This window comes from Ceratocystis lukuohia (genome assembly GCF_044167205.1).
Source record: "Ceratocystis lukuohia strain C4212 chromosome Unknown Supercontig4_pilon, whole genome shotgun sequence".
NCBI classification, from domain to species: Eukaryota; Fungi; Ascomycota; class Sordariomycetes; order Microascales; family Ceratocystidaceae; genus Ceratocystis; species Ceratocystis lukuohia.
Genome location: NW_027263523.1, coordinates 1779624 through 1798964, shown reverse-complemented (window position 1 = coordinate 1798964; position 19341 = coordinate 1779624). Strand labels below are relative to the sequence as shown.

At 47.6% G+C, this 19341-nt stretch overlaps 4 protein-coding genes across 4 annotated transcripts; 3 read left to right on the top strand and 1 right to left on the bottom strand.

The window, feature by feature from the left end:
• Window positions 1–10978: 10978 nt before the first annotated feature.
• HOO65_040459 (putative methyltransferase C1347.09) lies at window positions 10979–12098 on the top strand (the record flags this gene model as incomplete). The annotated part of the gene is made up of 4 exons (XM_071002903.1): window positions 10979–11022; window positions 11176–11425; window positions 11483–11569; window positions 11664–12098. The coding sequence occupies 4 exons, from the start codon at window positions 10979–10981 to the stop codon at window positions 12096–12098; spliced, it is 816 nt and encodes a 271-aa protein (XP_070859302.1).
• Window positions 12099–12365: 267 nt separating this feature from the next.
• Window positions 12366–13730, top strand: HOO65_040458 (glutamate-1-semialdehyde 2,1-aminomutase; the record flags this gene model as incomplete). The annotated part of the gene is made up of 1 exon (XM_071000663.1): window positions 12366–13730. The coding sequence occupies one exon, from the start codon at window positions 12366–12368 to the stop codon at window positions 13728–13730; it is 1365 nt and encodes a 454-aa protein (XP_070859301.1).
• Window positions 13731–14753: 1023 nt separating this feature from the next.
• On the top strand, window positions 14754–16466 carry HOO65_040457 (GAT domain protein; the record flags this gene model as incomplete). The annotated part of the gene is made up of 4 exons (XM_071002743.1): window positions 14754–14817; window positions 14876–14982; window positions 15093–15521; window positions 15585–16466. 4 exons carry the CDS (start codon window positions 14754–14756, stop codon window positions 16464–16466), a joined length of 1482 nt encoding a protein of 493 aa, XP_070859300.1.
• A 1151-nt stretch (window positions 16467–17617) lies between these two features.
• Window positions 17618–19236, bottom strand: HOO65_040456 (UBX domain-containing protein 10; the record flags this gene model as incomplete). The annotated part of the gene is made up of 2 exons (XM_071002764.1): window positions 17618–18991; window positions 19099–19236. 2 exons carry the CDS (start codon window positions 19234–19236, stop codon window positions 17618–17620), a joined length of 1512 nt encoding a protein of 503 aa, XP_070859299.1.
• Window positions 19237–19341: the final 105 nt, after the last annotated feature.

Sequence of the window (19341 nt, the reverse complement as noted above, 5' to 3'; positions counted from 1 at the left end):
TGTTATACATGATACACACTTGGAACCAAGGACGAGTAATCATACAGCCGGTCAGTCATCTAGCTAAGCAGTGGCGAGACATAATAGACGGGAAAGAAGACGAAGCCTGATCCTCCCTCCATAATACGGGTCGGGCCATTTCTAGCCTGTTTTTTTTTTTTAAAAAAAAAAAAAGCTTTTTGGAGCTGTTCGAAGCAACAGCAGCATCAGAAGTTTCACCCTTTGGACCGAGCCGCTTTACTCACCCTCTCGGGCTATGATCTAAGCTTTGTTATGGAAACTATAAGCTGGCCAACTTACATTACTTCTTCTCCCCAAGCTCCAAGGCCTTGACTATTTACAGGGCAACATCAGAAAATGGCCAGCAATTACCAGGGAGAAAAGAAGTGGAGAATAATACTTCACCGATAGCCCACCGACTCCGATGCCCCATTACTAGGTCCACAAGAAACTTCGATCTCCGAGCTGCTGATGGGTAATCATACAGCTCTCAGGCGTTCTCTGGCAGCTTGCTTGAAGAAAAATAAATAAATAGCCCGAATTCTAGACCCTTCTGCCACTCCAACACGATTCCACCCTGGCTTGTGTTTCACGTTTAACGTCGGTACTCTGAAGCGAAACAACAGGTTTGAAGGGACCTCGACTTTTAGCCCGATCTACGAGGTCATAGAGCCACGCAGGAGAAAACGAAGGCCCAATGTTTTGTTTCCCTGCTGTACTTCTTCGTTCCTCTTTTTGCCCTTCTTATCTGTTCTCGTGGCTCGTCTTTATTCAAACTCCCCATCGGGCATTAATCGAGGGAGGGGTAGGAGAAGCTAGGATGCTACAACATTCTATGCCATCCAGTTCCTTCGTGCTGTGACTATCGTGAATGTAATTGCACAGGAGCTCTAAGACCCCAAGGCCATAAATTGCTACATTCAAATACTTCCTTAGCTTAGCTAGCCCAAGCCCTAGCCCCCCTCCCTAGCCAAGCCTTGCTCTGCCTGACGCCTAGTACAGCCATGCTATTACTCCCCTTCTCAATATACTAGTCCCTAGCTTAGCCGTAGACTTACGCCAGCCTCACCTTAAATAAGAGAAGTAAAAGAAAAGTATAAAAAAAGTTTACGTACATATATATTAAAGTAGCAAGGCGCTGTTTAGCATAGTCCACTCTTGGGCCAAGTGTCCTAGCGCCCGAGGCAAGGGAGGCATGCTTCCAGTCTTTTTCTAGTGGTGTTCTATATCCCCCCGCTAAAAGCTTAACTAGCCCCCGGCCCTATTTTTGCTATCTTGTTTTCATTCCAGGTAGCCACAGTGGTCGGTTCGCCTGTAAGTTTTCTCCACAGCTGCTGGACCAGGGTTCGTTTTACAGTGGTCGGTCCGCCTATATCCAATGCTAAATCCAGCGGGTCAGGGGTCGATGCTGAGACGAGCTAAGCTTCTTAGCCTTCTGGCCGTTTAGCCTCCCCAGGCCTTGGGCTTCAGCTGGGCTTTGAGATTCAAAAGCCGCCGCGCTACGCCACTTGTCTCGGTTAGCACCGAACGCCTTGTTCTCAATAAAGAAGAAAGAGGCAGGTGAGAGAAGAAGAAAAAAAAAAAAAGGGAACCCCCCCCCGCGTTAGCCTTGCCTACCTATGATTATTCACCCCATTTTGAAAGGAGAGGCTCTATCACTTTTTCTTTCTTTCTTTTTTGACCACCCTCTCTGATTGGATCCTCTTGAAGCCCGGCCTCAAAGAGGAAGCTCCAAGCTAGCCCACAGCACTGACGGACAACGGATGTTGAAGCAATAGCTCAGAAGATCAGTAGAAAGAGAATGAAGAAGGTATTGTGAAATCATCCAAGAGGGAAAGAGTATAAATAATACAAAACCAGCCAGAGAAAATACAGTCTACAAAGAGCAACAAGTCGTACTTGTGCTATACAATCGATGGTACAAGTTCCTTTCTTTTCTTGCTCTCCACAAAAAGGCCCAGCTCCGATTGTCCGGGAAAGACCCACTTCGGAGGGCAGCAAACACGAAACTGCGCAGCTGATTTATCCATAAAAAATCACGAAACGGGAAGGAACCAGGGGTTCCGAGCAGGAAGTTGCCACAAGGCCGAAAAAATAAATAGGAAGTAGACCAAGTTCAGATGGTTTCAATGCCATTTTTAGGAGTTCTTGCCATGTCTTCTTTTTGGTGCAGGCCAAGTTGCGCTCAACCCAGCGATTGCGCCAGTCTATCTCTTCAGAAAATGTATTCTGCGTAGTCTGGCCTCTCTAGCAGGCAGGCGATAGCCTTATTGTACACAAGTCTAATATATTTCCGAGACGTCAGATTTTTTGTTATTCCTACGTTGTTTGGAAGCACCTCTCACGTGCTTCCTATGGAGAGGCCAAAACAAAAGGCCCCCAACCCAAGACACCACCCACAGACGAGACACAGCAAGGCAGTATTTACGGCTACGGCTGGGACATGACATAGGGCTTAAAGAAGGGGTGGGGTGCAGGCTGCGTACACAACAGCATCGGGCTGCAGAAACAACCGCCATCGGAATGCGCGCCGCGTTGTCGGAAGGGGAAAATGGGCTTTGGTGGCCTCAGATTCGCAGTACATTATAGCCAGTGCAAATGCAAGTGCAAGTTGCAGTGTGCACTCCCTACCGGGCTGACCTTTTTGTCTCATATGTAGCTACGTCTATGAGAAACACTGTCGGACCAGCTGTGCACTACAAGCCCAGCGCCATTGACATTTATTTATTAACATTACGTACGAGCTCAGTAGCCTGTGGTCGCAACTGCAAGGAACGATTGGGTTCGTTGTGCCTAGAGTAATACGAATACTACTGTGGCCACAACAGTTGTTACTACTGTCATTGTCTCTTGAACGATGTGTGGATGGACATGCTGTATATGGCACATGTACAATGCGGATGCCTCCTAATCGAGAGCCGATCTCACAAAATCGGTTGCTTGTGCTTCTCACCCTTGAAAAGGGAAAAACAAAGAAATATGATGAGATCGAACTGGCTGGCCTGCTCGTCTATCGAAGTGAGCTGAAAAAAGAAATTGAAAAAAAGAGCCGAACATTGGCTATTCTGGTCTGACAGACAAGACAGCCTTGTGATAGGGCTAAATTTGTGGTTGGAGTTACAGAGACCAGAAAAGAAATGCTAGCCCAGACTTTCTCCGCCGAGTCCATATGCTATTTTACACATCGATTGAGTGCCTTTATCACACCTCTGTTGCCTATGTCCGGCTCTTATACCCGAAAGAAGCCGAATATATGCTTAACATGTGAGTTCAAACAAGTCTCAAATGAAAAAGCCGATGGGAAGGGGGGAAGTACCAGAAACAAGGCGACCTTCTCGCCCACTAGAGGCGACAAGCCACCATCGTCATTAGTTTCTAGTATCGGTACCGTACAACAGCCTGCAAAAAAACAAGCTGAATCAAGACACTACCAGACAACAGTTGACTGTGTAGTGGCTCACAAGCCATTGTATACGTAGACATGGCCTGATTTTAGCACCCATACTGCGAGACTAGACCAGAAAGGGGGCATCTATTACAGAAAAAAAAAAGAAAAAAAGAAAAAAAAAAAAAAGAGGACCAGCACAAGGATTCTTAGAAAGAAATGAACCCAAAGGGAGAAGTAGCGGCACGGCGCCAGTGCTTTGGGTTTTAATGGACAAGATGAGATGAAGCAGGCTTTCCTCCTTCTTGGCTTAGTTCTTACTTTTTCTCTTCTTTCTTCCCTTCATTTCCTCCTTCCCATCTTACTCCTTTTTCCATCGTTTCTCTCTTGCTTTAATCTCTTCCTAAATTCACTCAGTTCTCAGGACGTTCCTTTTAGTACTGAAAGTCAGTCGAGTCGACAATCTGGCTCCTTCCCTCAAGGATTTTCACGCCAGAAATGGCAATAAGGGAAGGAATCGGCGACTCAGACTCGAAGAGCCTGCCCAGAAGCCTAAAAAGCGACAATTTAGGCAGTTTCTAGATCTGCGTTCATGCTATTTCCCATCCCCTTCCCTTGTTATGGCTTCCCTCCTTTCGTTATTTGATTGCCATCTGTGATTGCCAGTCTGATTGGCTGGACACTGTAGCTCTCCCTGTGCCGTGCTGACTTTGGTTTTTTCTTTACTTTTTTATCTCAACAAGTGAGTGACCTTGAGATAGGCCTGGTTGATAATTGTACACTCCCTACATCAGCTTGCCCCGCTCTTCTTTTTCCGGACCCAACAACATGGGTACGTTATCCTGGTATGACATTCGATGGGGCGAAGATGCGCCCAGATGAAAATAAAAAGAAAAAAAAACAACGTACTCAGTGTTTGCGAGTACCCTTCCTCAAGGGATACGTTGTGACTATTGATTGGGTCATTTAATTATTGGCGACTTATTGGATATGTGGCCGAGCCCCGAGAGACCGCCGGAATTTTGAGGGCGACAGGGAACAAGTAGGTTGTTGAGCAACAAGACGATTGGCGGTCTCCCCCTTTTTCATTCATATTTTTTTTTCTTTTGGTGCCAAAAGACAAAGGATTTGAAAAGAAAAAAAAAAATCACAAGTTCATCTTCAGATGTGTGAAAGATAACATCCATGACCCAACAAAGAGAAAATTAAGAGAATAGGACACCTGATAGACAAGGGGTTGGCCAAGAGGAAACAAGCAAAAGACAGCCCTTGGTCAAGTACCTTCAATCATGTGACCTGGGCGTGATGCAGTGTTTGTCTCCTTTTTTCGGCTGGGTTGTTTTTGCCGTCTTTTTTTTCTTGCTCAGCAACATCTGATGGTCTGTTCATACGGCCGTTGCAATGACGACATGCCGCTTTGGTAATGGGAATATGCAACTGAATCTATGATTTCCCTGTCTGCGCGTAAGAAATTAACATTTGCAATTCGTACATAATGTAGGTCTACACAGTAAACAAATTTAGTTTACGTTATGGATACAAGTATAGGTACACAGGGGTCTGTATGTAAATTTTCATATGTTACTGAGCCGGAATGGTGCTCTGGGATGTGAGGATCTGGAGGGGCTTAGCGGGGTTCTCTTTGAGGGAGGCGGTTACTTCGAGCCAGTGAAATGAAGAGGAAGTTCCAGAGGAAGGGAAGCAATCAAGGGAGCATCATCAAATCGCTGGACGGTCCCCTGGCCCCATAACGACCGGAACGGCAGCAAGCCCAGATTCTAGCCCTGGCTATTTATTGTTGCCTCATGACGGTATGGGTTTTATACACATTACTTTTAGGCTCCATGTCTCTGCCAGGAAAGAGCCTAGAGAGGGATGAGAAGGCTCCGGCCGGCGAGCATGATAGAGCCTTATATGCATATTGACATCATCATTACCACAATCCTAAAAAAAAAAAATTCAATAGCCAAGACGAACAGGGAATCGGGTCCAAAGGCAGGTATGCCATGGTGTGGAAGAGCTGGGGAAAGAGGGGGAAATCAAGCATGAAGGAAGGAGAAAATTTAGCTATGCTGTGATCCTTTTTCTCTTGTGAAGCTTTCTTCATGCCCTCAATTTCTTCCTCTCCTATTACCTCGCATAAACTCCAAGCGCAATTACAGCGTTCTCCCAGGGATGCTGGGAGCATAGGAGAAAAAGTTTGAAACCACAAACAACGGAGAAAAATGAATTCATAAAATCCGGACTGGGCATAAAGTCCGTGAGACGTCCCCTTCACAGTCCCTTCCCGTCCCTGGCAATGCGTGAAGGATAATGGCGAGCAGGAGTACCTCCGTGACGCAGTGTCCGTCCGCTCTGTGTGTTAGATTACAGAGGCAAATTGAAGATAGATGTTAAGCGTTAAGTCAACAGAATAAGGAAGATACCGCCTATCTGTAGTAGTACAGTGCTCTAGGTGTGGTCTGGTCACGTGCTGTAGAACGGGAGCAACTACGTATGCATCTCTATCTACAGTGCTAGTAAAATTAAAAGCGGGGATGAGAATATGGGTCCTTCCCGCTTTAGCCGTTGCCATTTGGTCTCTGCATAAGGCCTGCATGAGGTCTCTGCTCTGCATCGTGCAAAACTCATTGACTTTTGATTGTGTGTATGTGTGTGTGTGTGTGTGTGTGCGTGTCCATCTGCTCGCTCCCCTGTTCTCCTCGTGGCCTTTGAGGGCGTATTAGAGGAAAGAAAAGACAAGCCTTTGGCTGTTTGCCGTGTATGGCATGTTCTTTCTGTTCTATGTTGGTTTCACAGTATCAGCCACATCTTTGTCCCTTCCCCTCCTCTCCATTCTCATAACATCAAACAGCTCGTCATCAGGCCGCTATCTGAACATTGTTCCTTCTTTTCTCTTCGACTGGCCGACATCCTCAACCCCACTTTCTTCTTGTCCTACTCACGTTGTTGTGTGTGTGTGTGTGTGTGCAGAGAGCACAAGCAAAACGACAGTCCAGTCTTCTTATCTCGTTCATGCAAGCCTGCTCTACTCACACAACACAACACCCGAGCTCAAGCCTTCCGCTCCTCGCTTTTAATTCCATCCGCCAAAATTTCGTTTTCCGAAGGCCTTTGCCCTTTCGTCCTTTGCAGCTCTTTTCTCTCCCTGTTGGTGTGTGTCCTTTGCTATGCATGTCGGAGTGTCAGTAGATCAAATCCATGCAGCCTCTTTTCTCCACTTCTCACTCTCCGCATAGTAAGCTTGCCCTTATTCAGCGTCTTTATTATATCATTTTTGCCCTATCACCTTGCTTCCGTGGAAAATAGAGAGCAACGCAGAGAAAATCACGTATATACGTCTGCGTTAGATGACACCTCCATCTGCACCTGACTGATCTTTTTACCTCCACTCTTCCTGCTTGTCCTCGACAAACGACGCTAATACTGACCGGCCCGTACGTACAGTGCCTGCCCTCAAATTGCGGATGCATGCAGCGGTGGTCATTTGCCCTGCGCGCTTCTGTTTGATCTTTGGTTCCCTTTGTGTCTCTTCCATGTCCCCTCCTTTTTGTTGGTGCCGTCTCCTGTTGGGCCTTGCCCCCTCATCATCTCCATCCGCAATCTCAGTGGTCTGTTGGTACTTTAAGGGCAGCCAAACAACCAATGTGGCAGGCAAAGGAAGCAAGAAAGGCTAGTTACTGACGTCAGTCCGGTAAATCCTAAGCGAAGTCTGCAACCCCGGCTTTTCTTGTTTTCGTAGTGTCTAACCAACTTAGCCCATCGACGGACCGCAACATGCAGTCCCTTTGCCCATGGAACTTTGTACGTATAATCGATGCCTGTTTCCACTATCATTGGGCCCTGCTTCTGTATGCACCCGTTGGCCATTTTCCCTCCCTACAACAGTGTCTTCCTTCTCTACTCATTTTGACATTTGATCTTTACGTGCATATAGCACGAACCGTCTATCTTTATTGCCGCTCAGAAACCCAATATCCTCACCGCACTCTCTTGGTCTCGGCTAAATGACACGTTTCTAGTCTATTAAACCCTAACGGATGTAAGTTGATTTATTAACCCTATCACGACGTCGTGTTTTTTTCTTTTTATCATTTGTGACCTGCTCATTCTGTGTATGTCAATGCCAACTCACGTATACCATATCCACCTATACGCATATGTGGTTACCGGGCCTCAAATTTTTGGTTAGGCTTATGTCTCTTGCGGTTTTCGGTTGAGCTGTACAGACTTTTGAGGCATTTCAGCATTGGGCTTCGTGCTTGTGTTAGTCCTATTTCTGGAGATGGGAATTGTGCAGAGGGTTGAATGCTTGCCCGACAAGGCGACACAGTTTGCAACCTCGCTTTTCTTGTCCCTGTCTTCCCTGCTCAGTTCAGCTTGGCTCTGGCGGGCAAGAGTTGCTTTTTTTTCTCATCTAGGCTGTTTTTTTTTGTTTACCTCCCTCAGCTCCTTTCCACAATGTCCATCCTGACACCTCCAACTAGCATGGTGAAGCTTCGTTGCAAGGCGGTGTGCTCGGCCGAAGCAAACAAAAGTTGCTTGGCTTGGGCTGCGTTGTGGCAAAGAGCCCAAAGATGACGAACTGGAATGAAGTAAAGACAAGGTGGCAGCACTTGGCGCGTATCAAATTTGGTAGCTGATAGAAGAGCTGGGATATTCCTTGTATTTTCATGAGGGTTATGTCTGGCCTTTGGAGACTTCTCTGAGGGGAAGGAGGAAGTGAGGGATAATTGTGGCAACGATTAGGCATGTTATGTAGACAGACGTATGAGCCCTTTTTTTTTTTTTTTTTTTTTTTTTCGTCATATCATGCTCCTCAAGTTTACGACATTGACCTTTTTATTTTTTACCCCAGACCCTAGTAAGCAACAGATCACATGACCGAACTGGTATGCGAGTAAGCGGGTCCTTGTGCATTCAATCACCTTCCGTTTTGATTCGTTGGTTTTATGAAGGAAGTAGCGAAGAGGAGAGAAAAAGGAAAGGAGGAAGGAGGAAGGAGAAGACCTACAAGGGGGAACTGCCCGATTTTCAGGGTGCAGTAGAGAATATAGAATATAAAGCATAGGTTATAGTCGCTGCGGGTGTGCGTGTTAACAGCGCAGACCTCGGGAGAATTTGATAAAGTGTCTGTTCTCCGTTCCTTTTTCGTTGCTTCTCATCTGGATTGTTGGTGCTTTAGAAACACATTCTGCCTCTTTTGTTTGCGTGTCGCTTTTTCGGATGGTACTCTACCATTGCAAGGACCTGTGTGATTTATGGGAAGGGAAGGGAAGGGAGGGGAGGGGGGGGGGGGCTGGAATAAGAAGGGGGATTCTTTTCTCTATCTCATGAGCTGTTTCGTTTCCCTTACGACGCTTCAACTCCTTGCTGGCTCAGATTCAGGAGGAGAGACAAGCGAATGTTTAGGCTTCATCTTTGAAAGTCTCACTCCCTTCTTGCTTGCACTTTCTCCTCACATCCCCCCTCATCTTCTTGTCAAGATTATTTGATCCCTGAAATGTCTACGGCTTGGTCCGTAGCATCCTTGCATTATGAGAGAAGATTGGCTGAAAGTGGAAATACGGTACGGTGAGAAAAAAAGAGGAGGGGCTAAGGCCTCTAGGGTGGCAGTGGCCTGGCAGTGAGGGGTGTGGGATATGTACGAAATGCAGCGTGTAGGGAAAATTAATATTTTTGCGTATATACGTCAGTGGAGGTAGTGACAAGAAAATGTTTCCTTCTGATTAATATCACCAACGTCCTGCTGCAAAGTATATGTATTCACTTTTCTTTTCCTTGATGCAGGATCGTCGCCTTAATGAGACAAGTAAAAGCCAGAGACTTTGGCGCCACTACTTCTCTCTCTTCCTACAAGTACTGCTATATTCCTTTCTTCTTTCTTGTCCGGCCGAGAAGGAGGAAAACTCAGGTAGGTAATGTTAGAGAGTCTCGACCCCCCTCCATCAGACACAAAAAGAAGAACAGAGGAAAAGTTGAGTAAAAGAAATGATGTGCATCTCTTCTCCCTCTTTCATAGCGGTGAAGCATGCCAACCAGGAAAGCCCGGCTTGTTGAGAGGACACTACGGGCTCTTATCCCTTTTGGCCTTTTTTTTTCTTATTTTCCTACTGTTGCTGGTGAAGTGCTGGTAAGATTTCCTTTTTCTTTTTTCTTTGCTTTTCTTTTTAAAAAGATAATAATACATATGTATCTATTTTCACTTCCTAATATACTGTCCACATCGGAGCATCTAATAAATCTTTTATCCAAGCTTCACTTCGTGCTTTTTTTTCGTAGTAGCCTTTTCAGAAAGATCGTGAGAATCATGGTGTTCTTCGGTGTCTGCTTCCTCATGTAAGCCCCTTCTGTTTCTCTTTCAAAAAACCACCGGGTGGCTTTTTTTTTCTTCATCTCTTTCACCAGTTTTCCCTCCCCTCTCGCTTGTTTTTTTCTACCTATCATTTCTTGTAGAAGGCTTCTTGTCTCGTCTCGTCTTTGTCTCCTACGTTCTCGGCCGGTTGATCCACAAGCTTGTTCTGATGTCTGTACCTGGTACTTGGGACACTACTAACTTTCCTGCAAAATCTCATGTATTCTGTACACTTTTCCACCTCTCTTTTACCCCCCCCCCCCCCCCATCTCCTCCTCTCCCTCTCTTGTTTTTTTAGCCCCCTTGCCCAACCTGACATGACGGAGAACATGGATTAACCGCTCCAGCCCGCTCTCGCATATTGAGGGCTCGGCCGTCTCAGAAGGAGAAATGCACGAGCTTATTAGTTAGTTAGGTGGCTGACGTTGTTCTATCTTCCTTTCCTAGGCCTGTTATTTCTGTGACAAGGTCCCGTTCTTTCCCTTTCCTTCCTTTCCCTTCTTTACCTTTACCAGTCTTCTAGCCTTTTGACATGTCCCTCCCGTGTCCTCCTGTCCCGATCATCTCGCTATATCTTGCCTGCTTTGCCTCACCTATCCCTTTGCGGTGGTGTCTTCAGCTGGCAAGACAACCCCAACCCCAATCCCATGCACGGCTCCGTGTTTTCCCTCTTGTCTTGTTTCTGCTTTGTAGTCCGTTCGCGCTGTAGGCATGATCCATGGTTGCAGGTCCTGGACGGCATGCAACTGAATTAGGATCTGCCAACGCATTCTCCCGTGGCATATCATATTGGCCTATTTCTTATAGAGGTCAAGACCAAGACCATAGAAATACATAGATACACATCAAAGTGGGGGGATGGGGGGGGAGGGGGAGGGGGAGGGGAGAAACCGTAAAAAAATATAATCGTAGAAATCATTTAAAGTTCTAAACTCTAGTCTTGCCTTCGAATTTTCATAAGAGAAATAATATGCATGGGACTAGTGAAAGTGGGGAAACACATGCGAGAAAGAAGTCTCAAGATCGTGCTCTTCGGGTGAGTTTGCAAGGGCACGTTTAACCCTAGAAATCGACATGTGACCCTAACTAATGGTCATGTAACCTTTACATGTCAGCTTACGCATCATGAGATTGAAGCCTGAGGCTTTTGCTGAGTATGTTAAAAACCGAGTTATTCACGTTTTTGTTTACATCAATCCACAAAAATCCCGGCCTCGAAAATATTAGCTATATTAATAATGGCTCATACTGAGGCCTCGACAGAAAACAAGGCGTATTTCAAGTGAGTTCCCTCACCGCCAGAGGCCCAGAGGCCTTGTGTACAAGTTGTTCCCGTTGCCCCTGCTACATGTTTCTGCTTCAGCCAAGACAACGTTTGTCTGGTACTTTGAGCCATTATATGGACTGTGAGTGCCCGTCTAACCGATTTTCATAGTGATTTGGCAGCGAAGTATGACGGCCAATTTGGCAAAACGTTGGACCGCTTGGTAGAGGAGATTCGCGGTCACAGGGACTTTATCGGTGCTGATTGGGTGGATGATGACGACAGCAGCAGCGATGACGACAGAAAAGAAGACAATGACGGTGCGGGTAATATAGAGGACAACGACAGGTCTGGATGCAGAACTAGCCGCCGTCCGGTTCGGCTTCTTGACTATGCCTGTGGGACAGGTTTGGTTTCAAGAGTGAGTATAAGGCACCAGCTATATTGTAGATACCCCAACCACTAACACCACATCTAGGCCCTTGCGCCATTAACCACTCAATGTGTTGGTATAGACATCTCTGAGGCTATGGTCAAAATGTACAATCTACGTGCCGAGAATCAGGTACGTAATAAAAAAACAGTCGGCTACTCCTAAACCCTGGACCTCAACACGGCTTCATACATGACTCCTAACGCAAGTTCTTGATACGGTCTAGGGCCTCGCGAGGGAAGAAATGTTTGCCGTCCTTGGTGACCTCATTGACCCTGCAGACCCCTTGCCTACACATCTTTCAGCGCCCGACTTTTTCAACTTCGACATTGCAGCCGTCGGCCTAGGCGCCCATCACTTTGTCAACCCAGAACTGGCTGTGACTCGGCTCGTCGAACGGTTGAAACCCGGAGGTGTGGTGATGTTTATCGATTTCCTAGAGCATGTGCCTATGAGCTCGGAAATGGGAGGCGCCCATTCGGTGATGCATCATGGGTTCAGCGAGCAGCAGGTCAGGCAGTTCTTTGAGAATGGAGGCGCTGGTGAGGGCTTTGGCATGGTTGTTCTGGGGAAAGGAATATCTTTTCGAGGGCACGGCGCCGGAGACAATGAAGTGCAGAGAACGGTGTTTATTGCCCGCGGACAGAAGAGTTTCAAGTAGGGCAGAGAAGATTAGATTGTAGTGCTATCGGAACCATTAACCCTATCACAGGGTTAGAGTTGCACAAAGAATAGGGCTCACTTCTTCAAACCCGATAGTACGGATTATCAGACCCGATGTTGAATGCCTAAACCCGACGTTGCATTTGCGATGCCCGAGGGCCGTCTGTATAAATAAAGTTGAACTCCGCGGAAATTGGTTGGGCTGTATCTACATGTTTCCATGCAAAACCTCCTTTTCTTTTTTTTCTTTTTTATCTGCTATACAATGGACGCTCAAGCCATTCTTGATTCCACGGCTGTTGATGCTGCATACCGTGCCGCAGAGGCTCGCTATATAGCTCAAAACAACAAGTCCCAATTGCTGTATGAAAACGCTACTGGCCATCTCCCCGGAGGTAACACTCGGTCGGCCCTATTTTTCGCACCATTTCCGCTTTATATCTCCTCTGCTAATGGCTGTACTGTGACCTCGGTTGACGGTCGTGTATTCACTGATTTACTGGGCGAATATTCGGCTGGAATTTATGGCCACACGAACCCCACACTCCAGGAAGAACTACACGCCGCAATCGCCAACGGCCTTAGTTTCGGTGGGCACCATGTTGCCGAGGCTGAGCTGGCAGCTGAAATTTCTCGGCGCATTCCTAGCATTGATCTTTTGCGTTTCACCAACAGCGGCACCGAGGCGACTATGATGGCTCTTGCTACAGCCAAAACATGGACAGGAAGAGACAAGATTGTCGTGTTCCGTGGCGGATACCATGGCGGGGGCTTCGTATTCCGCGGTGGTAACAGCCTCGTCAATGTGCCACATGACTATCTCGTTGCCGAGTATAACGACGATGGATCTGTCCAGGCCATATTCGCAGAGCAGGGACCAAATATTGCTGCCGTCATCATTGAGCCAATGCTCGGATCCGGTGGTGGTGTACGCGCAAGAAAGGAGTTTATCTTGTTGCTGCGAGCTCTTACGCGGGATGCCGGTGCACTTCTCATCTTCGACGAAGTAATGACATCCCGGCTGTTTGATGGGAGTGGCCTGCAAGGACATCTGGCAGTCGCACCCGATCTGACTACGCTTGGCAAATACCTTGGCGGAGGCATGTCATTTGGTGCATTTGGTGGACGTCGAGACATCATGTCACTGTATGACCCTCGCGGCGGCAAAGAAATCTTTCAGGGAGTTAAGAACTGTTCTACGCCATTGCCACACGCCGGAACATTTAATAACAACGTATTGACAATGCGTGTAGGTGCTCGTGGTCTGAAAGATGTGTATACGCGCGAGCGGGCCACGGAACTAAACGCTTTTGGCGACAAACTCCGGGAGCGGCTGAACGAACTTGCCGTTGTTTCTGGGTCAACTATGAAGGTCCTCGGCTGTGGGTCAATCTTGGTGTTCCACTTTACCAAGACAGAGATGATGAATATCCATGGACCAGCCGACTGGGCGGATGAGGACTATCGATTGCTGGATCTTTTGCATTTGACAATGCTAGAGGCCGGGTTTTACATGGGCAGGAGAGGTTATGTGTCGTTGAGTTTAGCGGTGGGGGATGAGGAGGCGACGAGATTTGCGCAGGCTGTAGGAGAGTTCTTGGCACGATACAAGGATTTGGTGGCTGTGTGAAGTGTTATAAGGATGGGCGGTGTTCGGTCTTGAGAGCATTTTTTTTTCCCTGATGCTTGTGACAACAGCGTGTTTGCGGCAACTCCGTACATACTGCGTGTGTCTGCATGTTTGGCATATCTGTATCTAGGAACGCATTAAACTTTATTGTATAAGCTCATCAGTCATCTTGATTTAACGCTTGCTTTATAATCGTCTGATTTATACCCCATCGCCCCCAATTTTTTTTGCATAGCTTGCATTAAGACTAAGCCCGCCTTACTTTAGCATAGGCAGCACTTTGAGCTTGAGACAGGGGAAGGAGGAGCAGGAGGAGGGGAAAAGTCTTGGTACTTTGAGGACATCCGCGCGCTGCCAAAATTCACAAGCAGGCATACGTACCAACATACGTAAGAGTCTGCGTAAGAAAAAAGAAGATGGACAACCAGAATTCATTATCTGTTCGTCGTCTATTTCTATTTGCCGCCACGATTCGAGGGCCCTCCCGATACTTTATTGCGGGGGAAACTAGAGGGGGAAGGAAGGAAGGACAAAAGAGAAAGATAGGTAATTACTTTTCCGTCTAAACTCTTCTTAGTTGTGCTTAATGTTTCTATAGGCAGATGCTCTTGCTCTGTTGGTGGTGCACCCATTTTTCTTGATTTGCCTTGCTTCCTGCTTCTTTTGCTTTTTCGCCTCTTCTCTTTAAGTCCCCTCCTGTCTTGTCTTACAGACCCTGTTTGATTTAAACCAGGTAATTTCCCTCTTTTTTTTCTTGGGTGCGTCTCGACCTAGCTTTTTTCTCTCCTTATTTTTTGTCCAACCCGGCCTTGACCAGTACTTTTCTTTACTTCTGAGGGACAAACAACAAACTCACCATACTCTTATTTATCTACCACACCCTCCCTCGCCTTCCTTCCTCTTGCATCTTCTATTCCTCTCTTTAAATTATAGATTTTCAGCATAACCAATCGTATACTCCCATATTTTACCTCTCATTTCGCTTTGCGCTTCCACCTTTGTCCTCATCTGAAACATCCTACAATGAAAACCGCCAAACCCAGTGGCCTTAGCCGTGTGTTCGGCAGCATTCGTCGCAAGGCCGGCGGTATGTTTATCTAGCATCTTTTCCGTCATTTGATCAGCTTATCTAACCATAGGTGCAGCATCATCTTCGTCTGAAAATGGAAATCGCACAGCTGCATTTCAGATGCCCTCGTCGACGGGTAACTATGCCCCCGGGTCTCCCGAAGCTGCTGCAATCGAAGCACTGGTAAGTTTCTATCGGCCCGCAATTGGTGGATCCCCACTCCCGCAGATTGTGGAACTCTTTTGTTATAGACCACCATGCTAACCGTATGATCTCCTTCCCCCTTCGGCTAGTCTAAGTTCTGTACCACCGATCCCGCTCGCACTGAAAATGACGTCGACCCCGCTGTGTATCTGCCAACCATCGTCGAGTCATGCGAGTCTTCGCCCACGGCCAGCGCTGAAGTGGCGCACTTGATTGGAGAGTTTCTCGGAAAGCCCTTCCAGGCACAGGAGCAAATACAGTACAAGGCCGTCATGATCCTGCGCATCCTAATCGACAACCAGGGCGTTACTACCTTTGTGCGCAATCTCAACAAGGGATTTGCCTCCAATGCAAAGACCATGCTGCGTAGCATGAAGAACCCCAACGCATGTGTTTTACTGATTGAGACGCTGGAGAAGCTTGACTCTATGTTCCCGCGCGATGGCTCCGATATCCCTGCTGTTGTTAGCATGTGGCGTCGGGAGAAGGAAAAGGACCGGAGTGGATCGCAGTACGGGGTAAGTTAGTCCTCATCTCTGACACATCTTCTGTTCATGTTCTAATTTTTTGGCTTCTTCTAGTTTGCTCTGCAGCCCCAGTTTGTCCAGCCCCCATCCCTCCAGGCTTATCCCCAGCAGCAACCTTTCGTTCCTCCCACCGTACAATCTCCTACCCACCGACGTGATTACTTTTCCCGCGAACACAATTCTCGTCGTCTTCCCGACCCAGCCGAGCTTGCCTCGCGCCTCGAAGAGGCCCGCACCTCTGCTAAACTTTTACAACAATGCGTATCCAACTCTTCCCCATCAGAGCTGCTTGATAGCGACCTTGTCTCTGAGTTCACTGCTCGCTGTACATCCGCCTCCAAGTCGGTCCAGACCTATATTGCGGCTGAGGACCCCTCTCCCGATGATGCTACTATGGAGAATCTACTTGCGACAAACGAGTTACTACAAAAGGCCTTGGATTCCCGTGACCGTGCTATTTCTAACGCTCGTGAGGCACGTGATACCACAACTCATAATCCTACGGCACCTGGCCCTGTGCCTCAATCCGCATCTGCACCTGTTCGTGATAGTATATCGGGATCATCACCTGAGTCTCCATTCATACCACCATCGTCTGATGCTGTAACACCTCTGGCCCCACGCCCTGCACACGTCGATACCGGTATAACTCGCCAACTCAGCGGCACACCTCAACTGCCTCCACTAGACACGTCAGTCCCAACAACACCCACTACAAACACTACTCGTGGGAAATTTAGGGAGAACCCCCAGGACCTCGCTGAGCCTGTCTCGGCTCTGAGCAGCGACGGGGAAAACCCTTTCGCCGATCCAAACTCCCGTAAAGCGGCGAAAACGTCAGGGTCAAGACATGAATATGGTATTGTTGAGGATTCGGATGATGATTTATATAACACCACGCCAAAGCGGGCAACACATGGGAATGATCGTTTTTAGAGAGGAGTATTGTTAGATGAGGGAAGGGGGGTTACGCGTTTCTGGAACCTGTTCTGTTTTGCTGTCCATTGTCACGAGAAACGTTTAGTATTTGCTGCTTGACTACTTCACACTTTGCCATTTTATGTATTTGATTCCCATATGATGTTGATATACACATACCCTCTTCCATCTATACGTTTTTTCTTCTTAAACTTTCTTTTTCGGTTACACCGTAGTTTAAAGCGGGGATCGCCACGGAATGAGTTTTCTTTTGTGCCGAACATCGTCTTAACTTAAGGAAAGTAAGTAACCCTTGGGGTCGTAGACTTCAGCCCTACGGAGTTAAAAAAAATTAACCCCCGATTTTCAAATGATTCTCATCTTTAAGCTCTTGATTAACCGTCATTTAATATTGACTAAAAACTAGGCAACTATCTCAGCAAACTTATTTGATTTGCTCCCAGCCACCGGCCCTTCAGAGCAAAATTTTCTTTTCAAGCACGAGCCATTTATAATTCTGCCAGCCATTTGACCACTATGAAATTCGCCCCACACCTTACACCGCCCTGAAATCTCATTATAAAAAGCTCCTCTCCCCTCCCTACTGTCCTTTTTTCTTTTTTCCTTTTCTTCTTCAGGCGACAATACTTCAGAGAATCATTTCTATAGTAGTCGACCTTCCTCTTGGTTCCCCAAAGGAGCTACAGAGTCCACCCTGGTTGATGAATGGTATCCTTACATCCTTAGAGTGAATAACTCTGGTTACTTCTGTCCTGTCTGCAAAGACGGCGGTCAGCGACGGTTTCGGCTGTGCTGTTGGCTGTATAAGAAGTGGTGATGATCTCGTCCCTGTTGTTTGGTCTGCCTTCGGGCGCATCAGCAGGGTGGGATGTAATGGACGTCTGACAGGTCTTTTCCTTTCATTACGTCTGGGGCTTGTCTCCAGATTTGAAGAAGGGAATTTTCTTTTTGAAATTTTTAGCACACGAGACGTTTGTATAAGTTGGCCGTTGGTTCTACGAATGTCATGTCATTATGGGACAAATTCATGTGCAATCTTTATTAATAGAGGCTTCGAAGTAAGCTGTATGTGTGGAAACTTTGGCGCGAGCCTTAACGAAATCATCAACAAACCAAATAACTGAAATATCTGCCCTTTTCCTGGGGTATCAATCACAACTTTCAACTACTAGACTGGCCGACCGGCCGATAGCCTCTCCTAATGTCTTCTCCTCACTGGCTTCGTAAACTACGCGCGGCATGGTCGAAGCGATTTGGAACTCATACTTGTGCGTGTAATCTTGCGGGTTTTCTGGGTCATCCAGAGCTGACCAGTCGCCATGCGCTGTGCTGCCTAGGAGATCAAAGCACTCGACAAAGGCGTATAGATCGTCCAGAGTAGCCGAAGCTTTGAACCGCCGCACAATGCGCCCAGCGCCTGACTCTTCGGGCATCTTGATTGCGAGACGCACAATATCGGTATTGCTGCTTTCCGGTTCTGGCGCAATAGTGCCAGCTCTCCACCGGCGCCACAAATCTCGCTTGATTTTCTGCTCTGCTGCCTTCTGTGCTTCCAGTGCAGCCTGCTGCTCGGCCTCTGCCTTTTGTCTTTCGGCTTCGCGGCGCTGGCGCGCACGTTCGCGGTCACGAGCCAATGATCGTTCGTAAGCCGAGTCCTGTTCTTCGCGGATGCTGCGTGCAGCTTCACGGGCGCGGCGTTCGGAACGCACAGATGCCAAATCTGCAGTGTATTTTTCAATGCCAAGACTAAGCTCACGGAGGTAGCGGGAAGCAGGCATGGGACCAGCCATGCGCTTGATAATTCCCATGCGAGTGCTGCCCTCTTTAGGCGTGAGACAGACGAGAACTGTAAAGGGAAACTTAGTGCAATTGTATTCTAGCGAAACCTGGTAGGCTTCGGAATCAAGAACATTGCCTCCCCAGAGAAGAATGTTGTTTGCAGGATTCTTCACGAGCTCGACAACCTCGGGGGATAAAAGTGTCTCGCGCACAAAAGAATCTGTGTCATCATGTTCGGGCGAGATGAGGACCATGAGGAGAAATTTGAGATCGTTTTTGGCTGCATCAAGTGCTTGTGCAGCCCCTCCTTCGAAGAAGGGCAATTCCTGGCCATACTCTTCTTCAAATTCGCGCTTAAACCGGGCTGCCGTGTCTCTAGGTAGCAACATCCTGCGGCCGCTAACGCTTCGGATGCCAGCAGCTAGACTATCGGTAACAGCACGGGGGCGGATTGAGGCAGGAAGGAAAGATGCAACGAAGAGCACCGTGCGGTACAAAAAGGAAACCATTTTATACCCAAAGTTGAAGGGATATAGTAGGACCGAGAAGAAGAATGGAATATGGCCGGCTCGCTGTGGTACAACGCGGGGCGCGGTTTCGGTTTGTGGACGACGAGTGGGTGGTGGCATATCAAAGGAGTCTTGTAAGTTCTCGGTATGGACATTGGGAGCAGCGGCCTGGGCAGCCATAGCCTCAGCGACAGGATCTGGACCTTCGCCGTCAAAGAACTTGGATATAGCGATCTATGGGGGGAAATTAGCATCAGAGAACGGGAATGGATAGAAGGGGCCGTTGCTTTTTGTATCCGGATGAGGATGAAGGGAGGAAGGGGGCCCTGTTCTCTACTTACTTGCACGTTCCATTGCGAGCGCTCTAACAAGGGAACCGCATCACCGACATCCTGATTTGTCACAGCCATGTACTGGCTTAGGGCTTCTTGTTGGTCGGCTGATAGAGCAGCCAGATCAGGGCCTGCCCCACTTGCCATGGTGGTAATGGTGACTATGTGCGATAGTTGGCGTAGGTTGAATTAATTTTGCCGAGGTATAGGATAGTGGTGTGGTGGGAAAAATGGAGAGTGTTAAGGTGGGTT